Source organism: Pongo pygmaeus, chromosome 1 (genome assembly GCF_028885625.2).
Source record: "Pongo pygmaeus isolate AG05252 chromosome 1, NHGRI_mPonPyg2-v2.0_pri, whole genome shotgun sequence".
Taxonomy (NCBI): Eukaryota; Metazoa; Chordata; class Mammalia; order Primates; family Hominidae; genus Pongo; species Pongo pygmaeus.
In genome coordinates, this window is record NC_072373.2 from 64,861,352 (window position 1) to 64,884,869 (window position 23,518).

The window sequence follows — 23,518 nt, forward strand, 5'->3', positions numbered from 1 at the left end:
CAGATCCAGGCATCTTGCTAATGCTTACAAATGCCAGATTTATTCTTCATTACAATGCTATTGAATATAACAAACTGGCCTCATCGTAAGAATCTCCTGGAGGAAGATATTGAAAACACAGTTTCTCTGGCTTCCCTCATATAGATTCTGATTCACTAGGTCTGAGGTAGGGAAAGGAATTTTCTACTTTTTATCAGGCAACTCAGGAGAATCTTGTGACCAGTAAGACAAAGGAAACACTGAGATTGGTGATTTTTATCCCTATTTTAAGATGAAGACATGAAAGGTTTTCTAGAGACATACTGCTCAATATGGTAACCATTAGCCACATGTGGCTATTAAAATGAAAGTTAACGGGCTGGGCATGGTGGCTCACGCCTGTAATCCCAGCACTTGGGGAGGCCGAGGCTGGTGGGTCACGAGGTCAGGAGATCAAGACCATCCTGGCTAACATGGTGAAACCCCGTCTCTACTAAAAATACAAAAGATTAGCTGGGCATGGTGGCAGGCGCCTGTAGTTCCAACTACTCAGGAGGCTGAGGCAGGAGAATCATTTGAACCCAGGAGGCAGAGGTTGCAGCGAGCCGCGAGATCATGCCACTGTACTCCAGCCTGAGTGACAGAGCGAGATTCTGTCTCAAAAAAAAAAAAAAAAAAGAAAGAAAGAAAGAAAGTTAACTAAACCATTAATTTTGTAAAAGTATGTGAGATGAGAGATATGTTCATGTTCTTTACTCCAGTAACCATTTTACTACCCATATGTATCCCATAGCATCATGTTGTAATCCTCAATTATACGTAAGAAAATTTATCTTAAAAACTAAAGAGAAAAGAAAAACAAGTATTAAGTTTTTCAGTCACACTAGCCACATTTCAAGTGTTCAGTAGCCCCATGTTACCAGTGACTGTTGTACCGCACAGAACAGATACAGAACATCTCTGTCATCCCCCAAATTTCTATTAGACAACACTTCTAGTAGACACCACATTTGTTAGCATGTGATGTTTTTGCTTCTGCGAGTAATAACCTTTCTTGGAATGTTTATCTTTTATTTGGAGAGCTTCATGTACTCTGAAGGAATCCCGTTATATTCCCTTAAGGAAAGCAGATGAGCAGATGGCTTCCACATCTGCAAAATGTTTTCTAGAGACAAAGTGACTTGCCCAAAGTCATATAATTAATACGTAGTGGAACCAACTTAATGAGGATTTAGACCTGCACCTTTCTGAAGTAGAATCTTGTGCCACTGTAAGTCCAGCTTTGTTCAGTGGAGACTGAGTCAGCTTGAGGGAAAGGATTGAAAGTTTGCTCTATGCTGAGATTGAACAAGCTCTCCTCAGATATTTCTGAAAGCCTAGATGTCTATGTCTTCCTTTTTGGGTGGTAGGACTGAAACAGAATGGGCCTCTGAGAATGGCTTAGTATAAACCACTAATGGTACCATATTTGGGGGAATGCAGACAGATGACAGCCATTAATCTGACTGCACAATAAGCCAGATTTGCATCCATTGGCAGCAATCCACTTCTTACCTACATCCAATCAACAGGAAGTTCACCTGGTTCAAGAGAGCATCTACTTTTAAAATGTTTCCTTTTCACAGTGTGGAAATAACAGTTGCTCTTATATCTAGGCAGTCCTTCAGGTACTCGCAATGTTTCAAATTTAAATCAGTGGTTTGGATTCTGGAGTACTTTTATCTTGCAGAACAAATATTATTGAATGTTGGTTTGGTTTTCACCTATAAAAATCTGCAATGTATGTAAAAGAAATAATACACCTGAATTATAATACAGAACTATAAGTACAATATCAATTATATGTAACTGCCATTTACAACTTGTCTTTTATGAGACTATACAATAAACATTCCAACTGTATGCTGGGAATAATTCTTCCCATTCTGTTAACCCATAATAGTTTTAATGGAGTGCATGAGCTCAGGTACGTGAGCTGATATGTCTTGGGCTCTTACTAACTTTCTACACCTATATAAATGATGCATCTCTCATTGGCAAAGACACAAAAGTTTGAGAACATGCTGATGAGCCTGTGTGTAAATGACAGTCTCCTATGATAATGATGGCAGTGCAAAACGGTATAATTCCTATGGAGGTAAATGTGTCCATTTTTATAAAAATTACAAATGCATTTCCTCCTTGACTTAGCATTTACATGTCTACAAATTTTTCCTATATATATATATGTATATACCTGCATGGTATGAAAGACATATATAAAACAATTCATTGCAGTATTGTGCATACTAGACAAAGGAAACTGCCCAAGTATCCATCGATAAGGGACTGATTAAACCAGTGGTTCTAAACTTCAGTGTGGATCATAATCACTTGGAGGGCTTGCTAAAACACAGATTGCTGGATTGTACCTCCAGAATTTCTGATTCAGTAGGCCTGGGGCCAATGGGCAAGCAGAGCTAAAATCCAGCCCATGTTGCATTCTCCATTCATGTGGGGCTGGCTGCATCTGCCCTGAAGAAGGGGTACCTTTCCATAGTTTGCACGTAAATGCTATACAGCTAGCAGTGGTTGGAGACTCTATGAAAAAGCTGTCAGTCTCATAAAAATCATAAATGTATTGTTATTCTGGTAAAAATGCCAACATTGTTTTTCCATAGGACTTGACATAATTCACCCTAACTTTGTAAACAATTCCTACATGTCAGTAAGAAGACAAACGGGGAGAGGATATGGAGTCACAGAATAAGAAACCACAGTGGCCAGTAAATATATGAAAGGTTGCTCAGCCTCACTAGTAAGTGCAAATGAAGGCACCATTTTTCACCTGTTGAAACAGGCAAAAATGTGGAAGTGGGACAGTACCGAGAATTCCTGAGGATGTGGGAGGAGGTAACTCTTATACCCTGCTAGTGGGATGTGAATCGTTCAGCCACTTTGGAGGGCAATTTGGCTATATGAAGTGCAGGTGAAGATGCTCACCCTTTGCCCTAATATTCTTAACACACAGAGTAGAGAAACTTGTATATATGCACCAGGAGATTCATGCACCAATGTTCACATCAGCATTGATTGTACGAGCAAAAAGAGTTGAAATATGTGAGAGGTCCATCAACAAGGAAATAAATTGTACTATATGTTAGAATTATAAATAACAGTTAAAATAAGTAAACTAGAATTAAATATACCATGTACATGTGTGTAAATATATTTACATATATAGATGAGCTATATATCATAATGTGAGTAAAAAAACAAGCTGCAGAATGATAGGTAGAATTAAGCTTGAACACATGGATAATAATATTATGTATGGATACATACATATGTTGTAAGAGTCTAAAATGATTGACAGGAGTAAACACCAGTTTTAGCATAGTGGTGCCTGGTGATGTTGTGGGGCAGGGTAGAGGGGGTTGCAAATGTAGCTGTAGTATTTTGTTTAAAATTTTTTTGAGGCAAATGTGGCATAATATCACCATTTTATTTCGCTGGGTAGTAGGTATATATATTATTCACTTTATTATTCTGTCTGAACTGTTTCATAACTAAAGAAAACATGCACGTACACCAAACTGTTGTTATAGTAGTCTATAACTGAATGTATCTCATCTCTTGGCTCATATAAAGTTGGATACAGAGCAGGGACCAGAGAAGCTTTGTTAAAGGCTTTTTAAATACCATGCAGATGATGGGACTGGTTCATAGCAGTACCTTTTAACCTTGATTTTGTGCAAAACAGATTCTTAATCAGTAGATAAGAAAATCTACCTAATTAGTGCATTTTCCCAGGGAGCCTTATGGTATTAGCCAGCAAAGACTGCAGCTTTAATTGAGACAGTGATGCAACTTAATTGGAACACCTGAATGCGATTAAGGGAGGGGGTTACTCATATAAGGTCAGCTGGTTTCCCTGGTGCCCGGAGCTCTGCTGGGTCTATGCCTTTTTGCTGACAACCTCTGCCAACTGGGATGAAGCTGAGCCAAATGCTTTTACTGTCTTTCTTAGATCACTTAATGAAATGTTTTAAATACAAATTCCATGTATTTCAGTGTGTATTGTGAAACACATTGGCATGCTGATTCTACTGGTAAACTTTAGAACTTATTACATAGAAGCACTAGATATTTGCGTTGCTTTTAACTTGTTATTGATGCAGGAGTTTAATATATATTAAGTGAAATAACTTGATAATTGTGTTGAGACTCAATAATGTATTTTAATTGATTACATCTTTATTTGGGTTCTCCAGAGAAACATAACTAATGGGATATGTGTGTGTGTGTGTGTGTGTGTGTGTGTATTTGTTATAAAGAATTGGCCCACACAATTATGGAGACTGACAAGTCCAAGGTCTGCAGTTGGTAAGCTGGAGGCCCAGGAAAGCTGATGATGCAGTTCTAGTCTGAAAGCTAGCAGGCTGGAGACCCAGGAAGAACACATGCTCCAGTGCATGTCCAAAGGCTGGAAAAGACCAATGTCCAAACTCAAGGGATTCAGGCAGGAGAAAATTTCTTCTTACTCAGGCTTTTTGTTCTAGTCAGGCCTTCAACTGATTGGATGAGGGCCATCCACATTGCCCAATCGGCTTTACTCAGTCCACCCATTCGAAAGTTAATCTCATCCTGAAACACCCTCACCAACACACTCAGAATAATGTCTTGGCATCCCGTGGCTCAAACTGACACATAAAATTAATCATCAAAACATCTTTTTACCCAGATTTAAGATCATTTCACAAGGCTTCTGGACAACGTAGTTTTTATTACCAAAGAGTACTTATATTCCTTTACTAATTTAAAAAAGTGCTTGAATTCCTCCATAAAAATTAATGTAGTACTAACAGAGAAGAAAACTCTTTAAAAATTGTCACTAATCTTTAAAAAAAGTTTTTTTCCGTAAATATTCTATTACTAACTAGTTTTGTGAACTTGGATCAATTAATTTCTTGATCTGAAAATAGGAGAGCGTTGGAAAGGACAATTGTGATCCCATCCAGCTCTAGAAGTCTGTAATCTTTGATGTTTTCATCAGTATATGGATGTTGGAATGTGACTGGCATTGGTATGTCTATGCTACCTGCTACCATCCAAATGAACTCAAGTTGCTTCCTTAGGTGGATTGTGGAATGTAGTGGAATGTAGTCTCAGTTATTTACAGTTCTACTTCATACTTAATCTCCTTGGTGCGTATAATGACTAGTTAGAAGTAAGTGAATTTCACCTATGAGGCCTAGACTCCAAGCAGAGGTGATGTCATGAGATTCCAGCACATTTATTAAGTGCTAGGTGAACTCACCTTATGGAAGAGCAATTTCCATAGGAAAAAGGAGTGACTTTAAAGAACGTACTATCTACATAGTCAATACTATTGGATTTTCAGGTGGAGTTTTTGGCCTGTATTTTTAGAGCATCATGTACCATAGCTTTGGGGTAATTTTTCACTAACATACATTACTTAGGAATGTTTAAATTTAGTGATTAACTGATCCAGTGACTGGCAATCATTAGATTGCCAAATAAATAAAATTTGGCTCTGTGATGAGCTATATTTTCATTCTAGGTCAGATTTTATTATTGGAGATGTTTGAGTTATTATCAGAAAAACTATATCCAGAGACATAGTGCTTGACCAAATCATGTGGACAGTGGGTCAAAACCATTTTGGCATTTCACGAAATCTTGTGAGGATAAGGTAGAACATGCTAAAGTAATTTTCACTAATAAGTATTCTATCAACCTTGTGAATAGTTTCAGAAAATGTTTGCTGGCTACAGAAGTGTTGAATTGTTTATAGACATTTTCCTGGACCCTCCCAAGCCTAGCAGTACTACCTTCCATTTTCTAGCCAAGTTCACTCCTTACTGTTACACATATCCCCAGACAAACAAAATGCAAGCATATCTGGGCCCCAAGCACAGTTGTCTAGAAATGCATTTTTTTACATTAATGGCATAGATTCTTGAGAAGAAAAAATGTAAAATATAAAGCAAGCATTTCAAACAAATGTATATCTGTGTGGAGAGAAGATAAATGAAATGAAATAAGAAAAAGAAAAAAAAAATAGGAAAATAAGTGAGAAACCTAGAGCAGACACCATAGAACCTGATATGTTGGAAGGGAAATCACTGAAATTCCTGGGCTTGTGGCCTGGCTTATTTTATGTCTGGCCTGATTGCTTTTAATGTGCATGTTGTGTTCATTTGCATGGTTGCAATCTTTAAGCAAAGAATATTTTCAGGATTTTGGAATAATCTGAGAACCTTTGATAAAATGTGTGCAGAAAAAATTTAATGACTATGATTAGTCACAAAAAGAGCAAAGGGAATCTCATTATTTCAGTTTCTGAATTTCAGTTATATGTTTTCCTTAAAACCAAGAAAGGTTGTCTAATGGGCAAAAACATTGTTATTCTTCATGAATTCATAGTTCCTGTGATGCTCTTTGAAAAAGCAGCTATATCAGATTAATTTTCTTTTTCACACTCAAAAGGACAGCCAATCTGTAGCTTCCTTGGGGGACATTAGACAGCTTAGAAAAGTGGCAAAATAAACAAGATTTATTCTCATCAGATGTGTCATGAGAAAATTGGAGGCGTGCTGTGAGGTAATGACAAAATAATCTTGAAAATTTCCAAGCACTTCTTCCAAGTGGAATGGAAGGAAATTTAAAGTCAGCTTTCATCTATTTATAGCTGAAACAAGATGTGTGCATACATGTGTGGGCATATATATTTTTTCTAACAATACTATTGGTTTCCTGTCCTAAAAAAGAGGAAGCCAGACTTAAGGTCTTAGAGTTCTAGAAAGGTGTCCTCTGGAAAAGTTGACCACAGCGGGATTTTAGTTTTTCTGTGGAATAAGGTAGTGGAAATTGTAACATGAAATGGCAGTGTGTTTTTTCCTCTCTGTCCATCTTCTCCCATTTCTCTTACTTATATTAACCTGTGAAGGTATTGTTCTAGAAAATGCATAGTGCCGATGGGACCGTAATTTATTTCAGTGGTCATTTGCAGAAAATATTGTTTTTGCCTCTGCTTACCCACTGGAGCAGGTATTTACTCTTTTATGTAGCATCTGTAAGTACATGAAGATTCATTGAATGCCTTTGATGGGCTAAGCTTCGTGGCCATATTAGAGATACTGGGCTTGCTTTTAGAACAGGACTTGGGAAGAACTTAGGGTCTCTCACAGTTCGCTGCAGGTTTTGCTCACAGAATTTGGGACCTCTATGAGGGTAAGTGTTGGAAAGCAGGAAACGATGCTTTATTGTTTGTTCTTAAGCATGCTTCCTTTCCATCCAGTTGCTGGCTAAGCCCTATGTGGGTCCTGGCTTGGCTTTGATATATTTCATATAAGCTCTTGGGAGCATAAGTGTTTGTTTGTTTCTCTTTGTGAATTAATATCCAAAGTAAATCACAGAGAACTTAAGTTGGTTTTTATGTGTCTTATTTTTAACTCAAGGTGGGATTTCTATAGGGTAGCCTGCGGAATCAAGGCTACCCGTGAATCATTTTGCCTTTTCCTAGGAGAGACTGTTCAAAAACCTGACTCTCAGGCACCAATAATAAATGTGCTTTAAAAACACACACATACACTCCCTTCAGTTCAATTATGGAGAATCCAATTTATCCCCATTCTCTAAGGCATTTACCAGAAGAAAAAGAGAGTCCTTGGGCATTATTCTGTGTAATTAGATTTTTACACCTGTGTATTGTGAATTGGGATTTCCAATTTCTCCACCCTAAGGTGTAAAGTGATGGTGCTTAGCAACCTAAGACCATAGCTGATGTTATAATTCATCAGGACTTTTAGACTGTTATAATTTGAGAAACTGGTGAAAATAAACAATAGTGGATATTGTAATTTCTTTTATAAATATTAAATCTATTTTATTTTTTAGAACCATTTATCTTGTTTCTCAAAATTAATCTTCACCTGAAACCTCAACAGTTTTTAAGAAACTGTGCCAATGGCCCGATTAATCTTCTCATATGTGGATTTTCCTCAGTTGCCAGGAAATAACCACCTGGTTAAAATAAACTTATTTTTATTTATTTCTGTATGTTTCACCTTCATAGTAACAATAAAAATGTAATATCTGAAAGTCGTAATTTTTCTTGCAATTTTATAGGAAAAACCAAAGCTAAAATGTGGTTATAAAACAACAGTCTCAACTATTTTTAAAAAGAATTGAAAAAAGATTAGCAGAAAATGTATAAAAAACAGTGTTTGGATTTTTGTATCTTTTTGCACTTAATCAGTACATTTTTTTGCTTTTCTAAAAGTAATTGAAATAGGAAGCTGCATATTTCAGAGAAGATTATAGAATGTATCATAGTTGTGATGACACTGAGAATGTTGGGGGAACGAGGCATAATCTGCTATAAATAGTATCTTCCAAGAAAGATTGCGGATAAACAGTAGATTTGAGTTGATCTGCTTCAGGACTGGGAACTGGTTTTAGAAGAACCTTCTAGAATGAGAAAATATACAGATTTTTCAGGCTCTTCAGACTTCATAAAAGTTTTACCCAGAGCCTTGTATTTGCTGTGGTTTCAGACTGGTTAAGAAAAACAGACAAGCCAAGAAAGGATTTTGTTTGTAAATTATTTCCCACAAATAATTTCGTGGACAAAACTCATTTAAAAGCTTGAAAGGAATTAACTTGTAAGAGTCTGATTTGTTATGATTATTATTATTATTTTCTTTTTTGAGATGGAGTTTCACTCTTGTTACCCAGGCTACAGTGCAATGGCACAATCTCAGCTCACCGCAACCTCCGCCTCCCTGATTCAAGTGATTCTCCTTCCTCAGCCTCCCGAGTAGCTAGGATTACAGGCATGTGCTACCACACCTGGCTAATTTTGTATTTTTAGTAGGGACTGGGTTTCTCCATGTTAGTCAGGCTGGTCTAGAACTTCTGACCTTGGGTGATCCGCCCGCCTCGGCCTCCCAAAGTGCTAGGATTACAGGTGTGAGCCACTGCGCCCGGCCAAGAGTCTGATATTTTATAAACAGATATGAATTGAATTTCAAATGTGTGTGTGTGTGTGTGTTTATTTATTTATTTATTTTGAGACAGGATCTTGCTCTGTCACCCAGGATGGAGTGCAGTGGTGTGATCATAGCTCACTGCAGCCTCGAATTCCTGGGCTCAAGCAATCCTCTGCCTCACCCTCACCCCACCCCCACCACTGCCGAATAGCTGCAACTACAGGTGTGCATCACCACACCTGGCTAATTTTTTAATTTTTTTTTGTAGAGTCAAGGTCTCTCTATGTTGTCCAGGCTAGTTTCAAACTCCTGCACTCAAGCGATCCTCCCATCTCGGCCTCCCCAAGTGCTGGGATTACAGGCATGAGCCACCATGCCTGGCCAAGAGTGTATATTTTTGGTAATTAATATTCAAGCTGAAAACTGTACCTTTCTCCTTTCCTGGGGCATTGGCATGGGTTTTGTTGATAGAATGCCTTGTAATTTGGTTTACTCTTGAATATTTACTCAGCCATTCTTTCATTCATTCAACAAATATTTGCTGAGTATATAAATACAATATACCCTTGGAGGAGAGATAAGCTATATTTGAACAGCTGTAGTAGAAGTGGTACACAATTTTGGGAGAATGCCAAAGAAGGTGTGATTGCTTCCAGCTGGGGAGATCCAAAGAGGTTTCTACTTGGGTTGGGACTGTCATGTGGGCTTGAAGGGTCTGAAAGTGGCTAGCAGGGGACTTAGGGGGAGAAAGGAGGAGAGGAGGCACAGGTATGCACAGGGGCAAGAAGGCTTAAGTTGAGTGAAAGAGGTGGGAAATAAAGACAGTTGAGGCGAGATCCCAGGCCTATGGTACTAGGACGAGGGGTTACTACCCTAGGCAATAGGGAAACATTGAAGATTTTTTTTTTTTTACACAGATAGTGATATGATCTTGCAGCAACATGTTAAATGAAAGTTGCCAGTCCAAGACAAGTCAGAAGGTTGTGCCTCTATGACTAATGAGGTGTGCCCCTTATGACTTTCAAAAGAGTGTCTTAGTAGCATCAGTGCCAAGATTTGGTTCTGAAATACAGTTCCCCACTCTAACATCTGGGCCTTTTTGTAACTCGTGCTACCTTTGAGTGGGACCAAGGTGGCCGGCTTTGATTTAGCCTCTCCTGTTCTGCCCCATCAGCCCTGGACTCCGGCCACTTCTCAGAACCAGCCTCTGCCACACACACCAAGCTTTGGCTCATTCCCCATAATCCTCCAGGATCAGCCCTGGCACTCCGCCTCCCACTCTGGTTTTCACTTTTTTGTTCCTGTTTAAGAGCTGAGAGTTCCGTTTTTGTTTTTCTCCTGTATCTCTGCTGTGATGCTGGAGTAGGGTAGATTCAGAGACTTTTTTTTTTTTTTTTTTTGAGACAGAGTCTCACTCTGTCATAGGGTGCAGTGGTGCGATCTTGGCTCACTGCAGCCTCTGCCTCCCAGGCTCAAGCAATTCTCCTGCCTCAGCCTCCCAAGTAGCTGGGATTACAGGTGTGCACCACCACACCTGGCTAATTTTTGTATTTTTGGTAGAGACAGGGTTTCACCATGTTGGCCAGGCTGATTTTGAACTCCTGACCTCAAGTGATCTGCCCACCTTGGCCTCCCAAAATGCTGGGATTGTGTGAGCTACTGTGTCCGGCCCAAGAGACTTTTATAATGTCGTTGAGAGATAGCAGAGGCTTGATCGAAGGTGTGGTGGTTGGGATGGCGAAAAGGAAATGGATTCAAGAAATTTCTGGAAATAAAAGTGGCAAGATCTGGGAATGGGAGAGAAGGAGTCAAATGAATGCTGAGTTTTTGAGCCTGTATAGAGTTAATGGCTTCAAAGGGGCCAGCAGATATTTTTCTTAATTTTACAAAGGTGAACAGAAGCTAAGTTATATGGACAGAGTTGTCAAAGAGGTGTGTTAGTTTGCTTCCATTGCTATAACGAAATATCTGAGGCTGGGTAATTTATAATGAAAAGAAGTTTAGGGTGGGCGTGATGGCTCATGCCTGTAATCCCAGCACTATGGGAGTCGAGGTGGGTGGATCATTTGAGTCCAGGGATTTGAAACCAGCCTGGGCAACATGGTGAAACCCTGTCTCTACAAAAAATACAAAAATTGGCTGGGTGCAGTGATTCAAGCCTGTAATCCCAGCACTTCGGGAGGCCGAGGCGGGTGGATCACTTGAGGTCAGAAGTTCGAGACCAGCCATGTTAGTACATGGTGAAACCCTGTCTCTACTAAAAATACAAAATTAGCCAGGTGTGGTGGCACACACCTGTAATCTCAGCTACTTGGGAGGCTGAGGCAGGAGAATCACTAGAACCTGGGAGGCAGAGGTTGCAGTGAGCCAAGATGGTGCCACTGCACTCCAGCCTGGGGGATAAGAGTGAAACTCTGTCTAAAAAAAAAAAAAAAAAATAGACAAGTGTGGTGGCATGCTCCTGTGGTCCCAGCTACTCAGGAGGCTGAGATGGGAGGATTGCTTAAGCCTGGGAGGTCAAGGCTGCAGTGAGCTGTGATTGCAGCACTGCACTCCAAGCCTGGGTGACAGATTGAGACTATCTCAAAAAAAAAAAAAAAAAAAAAAAGATTTAATCGGCTCATGGTTCTTGGTTCTACAGCCTGTACAGGAAGCATATTGCTGACATTTGCTTCTGGTGAGGGCCTCGGGAAGCTTACAATCATAGCAGAAGGCAAAGGGGGAGCAGTTGCGTCACATGGCAAGAGCTGAGCAAGAGAGAGGAGAAGGTGCCAGGCTCCCTTCAAACAACCAGCTCTCATGTGAACTAAGGGAACAAGAACTCACCTATCCCCAAGGGGATGGCACTAAGCCATTAATGAGGGATCCGCCCCCATGACCCAAACACCTCCCACCAGGCCCCACCTCCAACATTGGGGATTACATCTCAACATGAGATTTGCAGGGGACAAAAGATCCAAACTATATCAAGTGGCTTCTTTTAGTGTCAGTGATGATTACCTTGAAGGGTGTTATGAGCAGCTTAGGGTCAAGCGAATTGTACTAACGCACTGCCCAGCACAAGCTGTAATAAACAAGTAGGATTAGAGATACATACCTGTGCCAAAAATGCTGGTATATCAAAATGTGGAAGAATCCCTTCCATTGCTTTTAGTCCTTCCATTATTGAGTAATCTCCTTTCAGTATAAGACCTGGCACTGTGTTTTATAAACAATTTAGGAAAGAGAATGTGATACTAAATTTGGTGGCAGGGATACGAAAGGAATTGAGTGCTCAAGAATCTTGAAAACTGTGATGAACAATGTAGTTTCAGTTGAGGTTATTTTGTGTGGCCCCTGTGGGCTGATCACTTGTTTGAATGTTTTCATTGTGGAGTATTAAATAGTCAAAATTTTTTGATCAACTAATATGTGTCAGGCACTGTCCTAGGCAGTTTTCAATATACAGAATATTTTATTTGCTCCCCATGAAACCCTGTGATATGGGCATCTTATTATCCTCATTTTGCAGGTAAGAAAATTGAGGTTCAGACAGAGAAGCTCAATGAAACACAGCCCCTAACTTACGTTTTTTGCTTCAGTTCATTAATGTTGATGTTTTATTTAGTTGGCTAATTCAGGAATGCACTGAGGGTCTTCTATGCTGAACCTTTGTGAAAATGTAGGTTGTATTTGTTTGGAGCCTGCAATGGGTGGGGCAGCTCTTCTGTATACAGCAGGGCAGGATGGCCCTAGTGCAAGAGTTACAGTAAACAACCGGCTTTTTTCTTCTCCTTAATTCCTTAGTTCAGCTTGAGGACTTTATTCTGGTGCTTGCCTAAGGGACACCCTCATCACCATTATCATCATCATTTTCATTATGATCAATTATGGAACATTTTCTATGTGCCAGCTATCGTGCTGAGCACTTTACTGCATTAGTTCATGGAATCATTAGAATAACCTTATGAGGCTGCTACTCTTGTTTTCTTCATTTAACATGTGAGCAGAAAGAAGTAACTCACATGAGATCTCACAGCTGGCAAGTAGTAGAGATGGGATTTGAACCCGTCTGATTCCAGAGTCCATCTTCCTAACCACAGTGGTATTTTGCTCCAACATCAGACTATTTTTTTTTTTAATTAGAGATGGGGTCTTGCTCTGTTTCCCAGGCTGGAGTACAGTGGTGCAATCATAGCTCATCACAACCTCAAACTCCTGGCTTCAAGCAATGTTCCCGCCTCCGCTTCCCAAAGTGCTAGCTTACAAGCATGAGCCACCAAGCCAGACTGTCCCCTGCCTCAACACCAGACTTTGCTCTCAGTCTTAGGATCCCTACATTGGGTACTTATTTATTTGGATTTAGATAGGTTTGATCTAGAATCCAGATATACTTGCCAAATAACTTTAGTATCCCCCCCCGCCAGAACATGTGATATTGTTAGCTATATCATACATAGTTTGAACTAGTTATTAGATTAATTACCTAAAGAAGCTGCAATTGCTTCTTTATAAGCGCTACCTAGTGGATGATGCGTTAATGGGACAGTATGCGGATATTCAAATCACAGAAGCATTTTTCTCATATATCAGAAGAGAGCATTATGGCACCTCACCAGAAGCAGGGCGTCCCTGGGGAGGCTTGGTGATGTGGCAGAAAATCAGCTTTCAAAGCTTTATAGAGTTCATCATAAAATGACATCCACCTCCTTTCATTTCAATCCAAGTGCTTTCAAGAGTACAAAAATAAACATTAGAAATTAACAGGCTGTTTTTCTGATAGACCAAACAGTGGCTACTTGGACCTAAAGGGCAAATTTTATTCATCATTTATATGTTTTAGTAAAGTGAGATTTGTTCTCATTGTGGGAATTCCTACACTGTCCCACTCCTATGTAAGAAAATTATAGACAAGCATAGAGAACTACACTGCATAAAAGTTGATAGCATAATAACCAATTAGATGATTATAAAGCCTGAGTATATTAAAGTATTATGCAAATACTGATTAATAGTAATAACATAAATGCACAGAGCAAGCAAAAGCATGCGTGATTCAAATTATAGGAGCTTTTATTTGCATTTCTACAGAATCTATTATTAGTGGGTCTCAAAGCACCTTACAAGTAATAATTATTAAAGCTCATAAACATGACCAGTAAATGCCATGTTATGAAGTGAATATGAAAGAATTCCTCTTTACCTCATTTATATTATAAGACCTAAATTCACAAACAAAAGTAGGATTCTCTGCATATGGAGAGTATTCATACATTATGGGTGTTTTTGGCTGTGGTTTTATAGGCTTAGAAACGGGTTGCTATGGATTCAAGGCTTTCCTGTTGAGTACCTCAATCTATGTAGTTAGAACTCTTCACTTATTTTTGAAATCTTACCTACATGATAGCTCTAAACAAATCTTTCCAGTATATTTTAATATCTCTTTATTGACTATAATATCAAATTTGAAAGCAAAAATGATGTCGAGTTCACATGAAAGTACTTTAAAATATTTTGGAATATTACATCAAGTTTATTTTTCCTCAAGCTGTACCCTGTTCTGCGGACTCATCGCTTATGAGCCCAGTCAGTGAAGCCTGTGTTTCTTTCTGTACCCTGCAGCAAGTAGTTGAAATGTTGTAAGGGTTTCTAATCTGCATGAGAATGCTCGTACACCCTTTCCCCTCTATTCCTCCTTCTCTCTTCCCTCCTTTGCAATTTCCATACTCTCTAAAGCTAAGCACAGATTGGAAAGGCAAGAAGGTTTCAGGTGTCTGACTCTCCCTGTGCCTCCTTCTCAAGTCCTCAAGCTTCCCCCATATGGTTCATACTCAGTTTGATTTACTTCTGGTGCTGAGAGACTACTTAATATATTGTAGTTTCTGGTCATTGTGAGGCAGCTGGACTTTCGTACTGTACTTATACTTCAATGGCATGCAGATCCAAAGAAATGTGTGGACTAGTGAGCACCTTCCTTTATAATTAGGTTGCTGGAGCCTCGAGAGTCAAATGACTTGACTGAGGTTGTACAGCTGGTTTCTGCCTCACAGAATCGAGACCAGAGCTCAGGTCTCTAGGCTCTTAAACCAAAGTTTCCCCCTCTATTTCATGGTAGTTATATACTGCTTTGAATCACACACAAAAATTTTAAACCAGAAATATTGGAGCAGAGTGAGAGGAAACACTTTGTTGATTTTATCCAGGACTGTGAGTCACAAGACTAGAGGTGGAGCCTCAGGGATCTGAAGAAAAAGGGAGTGATGGCCAGGTGTGGTGGCTCACGCCTATAATCCCAGCACTTTGGGAGGCCGAGATGGGCAGATCACCTGAGGTTGGGAGTTCAAGACCAGCCTGACCAACATGGAGAAACCCCGTCTCTACTAAAAATACAAAATTAGCTGAGCATGGTGGCACATACCTGTAATCCCAGCTACTCAGGAGGCTGAGGCAGGAGAATCGCTTGAACCCGGGAGGTGAAAGTTGTGGTGAGCCAAGATTGTGCCATTGCACTCCAGCCTGGGCAACAAGATGGAAACTCTGTCTCAAAAAAAAAAAAAAAAAAAAAAAAAGGAGTGATGTGCTTGCAGAATTGAAGGCGTAGACCTGGGATTATCATTTGGAGGGAGGAGCTGAATGACTGGAGGTCGAGGGGAATAAACAGCAAGTAGAAGTGGAGAGAGGGCGAGGTAGAAGAGCAGGCTTAGGAGGATTAGAAGGATGGTTGAGTTTATGGCCATGGCGATAGGTTATTGATAGAAAATAAAGCAAAACTCAATAGGTTATGGGATGGACAGTCCTTAGGGTCTGTGAAGCCTCTCAGGATGATGCCAGAAGGAGAGGGAGAGATGGGGCATGTGCAGCAGGTAGCAAAGTTCTCCGGGAACACAGACTACTGGCAAATACCTGGGAAACAGGGGTGACTGGAGGGATAGAAACAGAGAGACTGGAGGGATGGTTTTTGGAACTCTGTAGATAGGTGTATATTCTGTGCTGTACTTAAGAATTATAATTTTCATATTTTTCTAGGGAAAACTGAGGCTGCCATCAAAAACTTCAGTCCCTACTACAGTCGTCAGTACTCTGTGGCTTTCTGCAATCACGTGCGCAGTGAAGTAGAACAGCAAAGAGATTTAACGTCACAGTTTTTGAAGACGAAGGTAAGCCATGGATATTTGGTTTACATGTTTTTCCCCTTGAAGAAGGCTATATAGCACACAGTATTTCTGAAATAAACAATAATTTGAATGACAGTTTTAAAAACTCTGCTCTGAAGTCATTTCATGCTGAAAAAACTCTATTTGCCTGGAAGTTAGAATGTATGATTTCTTGTTGCTGATATAATCCGTATAAAAAGGAAATTACCTTGAATCCAATATTGTTATGTATTTTTCCCACATGGATGCTTTGTTTGTATAAGAAAATTTGACTTTCTGTAGTGAAGTTTTGGTCATTGATCAAATATGATTTTCTCTTTGAATCCCCTAATTTATTCTTACTCCTTCGCTCCATTATAAGAAGTAACCACCACCTCAACAAATGTTTGTTAGCACCTACTATGTGCTAGGCTATAGTCCAAGAACTGGGGAATTAAGACAAGTTCTCTGCCTTCCTGGAGTTTATGTTCACACGCGGGAAACAGATAATAAACAAATTAATATCAGGTGACATCAGATAATAATAAATGCTAAAAAGAAATAAAGCGAGTCTTATTTTATTTTTGAGACAGAGTCATGCTCTGTGGTTCAGGCTGGAGTGCAGTGGTACAATCGTGGCTCACTGCAACCTCTGCTTCCTGGGTTCAAGTGATTCTCCTGCCTCAGCCTCCTGAGTAGCTGGGATTACAGGTGCACACCACCACACCCAGCTAATTTTTGTATTTTTAATAGAGACAGGATAGTCACCATGTTGGCCAGGCTGGTCTTGAACTCCTGACCTCAAGTGATCCACCTGCCTCGGCCTCCCAAAGTGCTGGGATTACAGGTGTTAGCCACCATGCCCAGCCTAGAGCCTTATTTTAGAGAAGATGGTTAGGGAAGCCCTCCGTGGAGATAACATTTAAGCAGAAACTGGAATGCAATGAGAGTAGGCTGTGTGAATATTCGTGGGAAGAGTATTCCAGGCCTATGGAACAGCAAGTGTGAAGACCCTGCCACACAGAGGGAAGGTCAGTCTGCTGGGAGCACTGTGAGCAAGGGAGGAAGGACGAACAATGACAGCAGAGAGACAGATCGGAAGCACATCATGTCAACATGCGGGTCACAACAGGGTTTTGATTTTGTTTTGTAATGGGAAGTCTCCCACTGGAGGGTATTGAATACAGAGTGGCATATAATTTTAGATGATCTGTCTGGCCTCTCTGTAAAGAATAGACTATGGGGCAAGAGGGGAGAATAGAAACTGGCGAGCAGGATACTGTAGCATCTGAGGGAAGAATGATGCCAAATTGGACTGGGGTGGTGATGGTCATGGTTGTGAGGAGAGGTGCTTTATGATAGAGCTGACAGAACATACTGTTGGGTTGGGTGTGAGATAATAGAAGAAGAGAGAAATCAGTGATGACTTCTTGGTTTTTAACCAGAGCAAATAAGTGGATGGAGTTGCCTTTTACTTAGAAGGAAGAGTCGGAGTGAATGGGATCACAAGTTCCCTTTTGACCATGTTAAGTTTGAGATGCTAGTGTGGAAATGTTGAATAGGCCATTAGATGTTTTCATTTGGAGCTCAGCAGAGTGATTGAGGCTGGAGAATAGAAATTTGGAAGATGTTAGCTTATAACTAGTATTAAGGCCATGGTCCATAAAAGAGGGAAAGATATAGACAGAGAAAAGAAACAGTACACTGGCCCCTTCAGCATTAGGAGATCAGAAAAAGGAGAAGGATCCAGCAAAATGGACTAAGAAGAAACAATCTATGGAGTAGGAGAAAAATCAGAAAAGTGTAATGTCCCAGAAGGCAAATTAAAAAGGGGTTTCAAAATTAAGAACTCAATCCCATTTATAACAGCCACCGCCACCCACCACACACACACACACACACACACACACACACACTTAGGAGTACATTTAACGAAGGAGATGAAGGATCTCTACAAGGACTACAAAACACAGATGAAAGAAATTGTAGGCAACACAAACTAATGGAAACACATCTCATGCTCACAGATTGGAAAAATCACTATCATTAAAATGACCATATTCCCCAAAGCCATATACAGCTCCAATTCAATTGCTATCAAATTACAAATGTCATTTTACACAAAATTAGAAAAATTAATCCTAAAGTTCATATGGAACAAATAAAAGCCTGAATACCCAAAGCACGCCCAAGCAAGGGAACAAATCTGGAGACATCACATTGCCTGACTTCAAATTATACTACAAGGCTATACTAACTAAATCAGCATGGTACTGGTACAAAAATAGATACATAGACCAATGGAACAGAATGGAGAACCCAGAAATAAGGCCACATACCTACAACCAACTGATCTTTGATAAAATCAACAAAAATAAATAATGAAGAAATGATACCCCATTCAATAAAAGGTGCTGAGAAAACTGGCTAGTCATATGCAGAAGAATGAAACTGGACCCCTATCTCTCACCATATACAAAAATTAACTTGAGATGGATTAAAAACCTAAATGTAAGACCTGAAACTATAGAAATCTTAAAAGAAAACTTAGGAAAAACTCTTCTGGACATTTGCCTAGGCAAAGAATTTGTGATGAAGACCCCAAAAACAAATGCAACAAAAACAAAAATAGACAAATGGGACTTAGTTATACTAAAAAGCCTATACACAAAAAAGAAATAGTCAACAAAATAAACAGATAACCTACAAAATGGTAGAAATATTTGCAAATTATGCCCCTAACAAAGGACTAATATCCAGAATCTACAAGAAACTCAACAAGAAAAAACAACCCCATTAAAAACTGGGCAAAGGACAAAAACAGATATTTCTCTAAAGAAGACATACAAGCGGACAACAAACACATGAAAACATACTCAACATCACCAATCATCAGAGAAATGTATATTAAAACCACACCAAGATATCATCTTACAGCAGTAAGAATGGATGTCATTAAAACGTCAAAATAACAGATGATGTGGATGTGGAGAAAAGGAAACGCTCATACACTGTTAGTGGGAATATATATTAGTTCAACCCCTAGGGAAAATAGTATGGAGATACCACAAATAACTAAAAAAGAACTATCATTCAACTCAGCAATCCTACTACTGGGTATCTACCCAAAGGAAAATAAATCATTATATAAAAAGACTCCTGTATGCGTGTGTTTATCACAGCACTGTTTTTAACAGCAAAGCCATAGAACCAACCTAAGTGTGCACCAGTGGTTGATTGGATAAAGAAAATGTGGTTTATATACACCACAGGATGCTACACAGTCATAAAAAAGAACAAAATCATATCCTTTGCAACAACATGGATGGAGCTGGAGGCCATTATCCTAAGTGAACTAACTCAGAAAATCAAATACCACATGTTTTCACTTATAAGCAGGAGCTAAATAATGGGTACACATGGACATAAAGATGGAGAGAATAGACTCTGGAGACTCCAAAAGTGGGGAAGGTGGGAGGGGAGTAAGGGTTGAAAAATTACCTATTGGGTACAATGTTCAAGATTTGGGTAATGGGTACACTAGGAGCCCAATCCCCACCCTTACACGTAATACCCATGTAAGAAACACACGTACCCCTTGAATATAAAATTTAAAAAACTAAAAATAAAAAAGAAGGGGTTTCAAGAGAGAATAAGTGATAAGTGAGTCACATAATGCTGAGAAGTTAACTTAACCAATATATTTAGCAGCATGAGTACATAGGGATAAGTGATTGCTTTCCCTCATAAAACAGTGATCTCAAAATTTAGGGAGCTTGTTAAAATGCACATTCTGGCCCACAGCCCCAGAGATTCTGATATAGTAAGTCTATGATGAGGCCCCATTTTTAACAAACTTATCAGTTGATTAAGTGGTCCAGGTTTTAAGAAAAGCTGCACGTAAGAACTATGAAGTTCAGCTTATACCATGGTTTCAGTTTCATTTAAAGAGAAGAGATTCTCTCTTACCTTTTAATGAGGCAAGATAGGAGACTGCCGCATTATCTGTCTCCTATCTTGCCTCATTAGCACTGGAATTTGGAAGGCAATTTGTTTCATCCCTTAGATGATTCTTAAAAAAGATTGGCATATCTATTTTTTTCTGTATAGTTCATTTAAAATTTTACTTGAAAGTAGAGGGGTAAGTTTCGGAAGGCACTGATTTTTTAATAAAGGGAAAATAGATGTAAATTCAGTGACATGTAAAAGGCAAGAGGCCCACTTGTATATTTTGAAGTAATATGAAAATTACACAATGAAGCAGGATGGGAATTATCCTTACACAGTTAACCCAATGGAAGACGTAACTAGGAATCTAATGGAAATGCCCGCACAGCACATGTATCACCACAGTTAATGAGAAATCCTCAAACTTTTCAGTAGAAGAGGTAGAACTCAGGTGTTCTGGCTTGATACCTGCTTGTTCTTTAACCAAATAGCAAACATGATCTCCTTGAGTAGCACGGAGAGGGGTCCCCATGGCTTTGGGTTTAGGAAAATCCTTGAGAATTAGAGAGTGCATCAGCGGGTGTAATGAATAGGGGAACGGTCTGTTAATTCTCCCGCTTTGCGGAGATTAACCCTGAGACATGTTCAGGGTGTCCAGGTAGATATCCACACTTACACTTTCCTGCCTCACTCCCTCTCTCCCATAGAGTTTATCAAGCATTTATTGAGTGCCACATGTATGCAAGGCCTAATAACCTTATTACTAGAATTCCTTCTACCATATGCTTCTGTTCCTATAGCATAATAGAGGGAAATGAAAATCATAAAAATACCAATAAGACAAATATTTACATTGGGTCAAGTGGACTAGGAAAGGGAAATTGTGGGGGGAGAGGAGGAAGCAACAGTTTCCCCAGGATCTCAGTGGAAGATAGTTTCCTAAACTATTCCTTGAAATACCATGGGTAACTTAGTGGTAACAAGGTGTGTTATCTTTTGTTGTGATAGTTAATTGTATTCATCTTCTTTAAGCCGCCATTGGCGCCTGGAACTATTTTGTATGAAGCAGAGCTATCACAATTTTCTGAAGACATAAAGAAGTGGAAGGAGAGATACGTTGTAGTTAAAAATGATTATGCTGTGGAGAGCTATGAGAATAAAGAGGTAAGACACTTCTTTGTTACTACTCGTTCTTGCACTATTCTTAAAAGTTTGGCTGGGTTGATTGGTGTGCCCTCCTTCCTACAAGGCTATACTAACTAAATCAGCATGGTACTGAAACAAAAATAGAGATTGATTCATTCAATAAGCACTCATTCATGTAGGTATCTATTTCAGCTAACAGATACTGATTGAATGCCTACTGCATACCAAGTGTTATACAAGGTTCTGGGTATACAGCAGTTGATAAGACAGGTGCTTGCCATCTAGTGGCAAGATAGACTTTGAACAAGTGATTGCAAATGAGTATGAAGATAGAAGGACCAGTATTTGGCATAGGAGCCTTTCCTATGATCATTCAGCCTCGAGGTCTTTCTCAGCCACCATCCTGATGTCTCTGCTCTATGGCCCTGTCTTCCCACTCTGAAGCCCTGTACATGACAGGTAGCTGAAGAGTTATTTCATAGGTTGTTATTAAATTTGAATCTGCCTGGGTTTTCATGGGTTCCTAGGAATTCAGAATGCCTCACATACTTTATTTCCACGGAGGTATTTTTTTTTCATTTAACTTTTTTTCTGGTTATTTCACTATTTTCCTTGTCTGTAAAATGTGGAGAAAATGAGATAATGGGTGTAAAGCATTCAGCACCTGGGAGGACTTCAGTTGTTATTGGTTCCCATTTCTTTCCTTATGTAGGAAGGTAGTGTGGTATAGGGGAAAGAATATCAGGCAGTGAATTTGGCAAACTAAAGGTTAGGTCAAGTTGTGCCATTAACTAGAAATGAACTCATTGACAAGTGACTTCTTGTCTTCAGGCCTCAATTAAGCTAAACAGTTAGGTCAAATGATCCCACTATCCTCCCAGATCTCATACTGTACACATTTTTTAGTCTGCATAGACCCTCAAGCTCCCTTTGAAATGAAGAGTTACTATTTATCAGTGAATGACAGTAACAGATTTAAAACTCTGCTCTCTGGCCTCTAAGCTCAAGAATAGTCAAGATGGCTGGGTGCAGTAGCTCATGCCTGTAATCCCAGCACTTTGGGAGACCAAGGCAGGTGGATCACCTGAGGTCAGGAGTTAGAGATCAGCATGGCCAACATGGTGAAACCCCATCTCTACTAAAAATACAAAAATTAGCTGGGCGTGCTGGTGCATGCCTGTAGTCTCAGATACTCAGGAGGGTGAGGCAGGAGAATCACTTGAACTCGGGAGGTGGAAGTTGCAGTGAGCTGAGATCACCCCAATGCACTCTAGCCTGGGTGACAGAGTGAGACTCCATCTCAAAAAAAAAAAAAAAAGAATAGTCAAGATAGTCTTCACAGAGCACTGTGAGGACTACTCCTGATGCTAAACCATTAGGAAGAGGCTTCAGACTGACAGACCAATCTGTTTCCTTCCCATTTCTGATGGAAAATAGAAATAAAATATACTACAAACTTATTTCACAGGCTACCAGGCAAAGCTCAAGTGCTCTCTTGGGTGGACTTACTCTTTTCAACATTTATTATGCTAATATTTTCTCTGCTTATCAATATTAGGATTTTATTCAACACTTAATTTGTGCTCAGCAATGAAGTATCAATACACTACAAATAGTGATGATAATAACAAGACACCTTATGTTTTGTATGACTCATTACAACGTCCTTTCAGAGGAGCTTGAGGAGGGACAGTGTAGCACAATATGGTTCATATTATGGGCTTTGACTCATACCTTTACCACTTACTAGATAGGCACCCTTGCCTAAGTCATAAATCTTGAGCCTCAGTTTTCTCATGTGTAAAATGAGATCCGCGTGATTTCTTTGCCATGGTGTTGAGAGGAGTAAGTGAATGAATGTACTGAAGCATTTAGCATATGGCTGGGCCTGTGGTAAAGCTAAAGCTGGGTGTGGAGCAGTTGTTGGTATGATTACTACTAACCCATTGGGAGGAAACAGCCCTAGATCTTGTTCTTGGATTTATTGAAGTTTTTCACTGTGTTTAACACTAACTGAAGTTTCATTTTGAATCAAATGTTGGTGTTTTTCCCCTTTTCACTTATTTCAGCTTGCTCTCTCAGCTTGCAGTTTGTACATTGCACTGCTTTTTCCTTGTTCATCGTTTTTAACTGAACCTGTTCAAATTGTTAAGATACGGTGACTTAATTTGGTAATAACCAAGTGTTTTTTGAAACTTGGAATTTTTTTAAAGTCCATGCAGTTTGTCATAATTTCTTGAAGTCTTAATAATATCTTTTTTTTTAATTTATGGAAGTATCTTATAAAATTATATCTAAGAATTATGCATTTAAGTACCTGTAAGTTGTCTATTATTT

At 39.4% G+C, this 23,518-nt stretch overlaps 1 protein-coding gene across 1 annotated transcript in view; it reads left to right on the forward strand.

Annotated features, from left to right (window-relative positions):
* The window catches only part of NIBAN1 (niban apoptosis regulator 1), a 180,191-nt gene that overhangs the window by 63,817 nt on the left and 92,856 nt on the right, over positions 1-23,518 (forward strand). The window contains exons 2-3 of the mRNA XM_054435848.2: positions 15,981-16,111; positions 21,068-21,199. Coding sequence (XP_054291823.1) covers positions 15,981-16,111; positions 21,068-21,199 — 263 coding nt within the window. The remainder of the gene's footprint in view (positions 1-15,980; positions 16,112-21,067; positions 21,200-23,518) is intronic.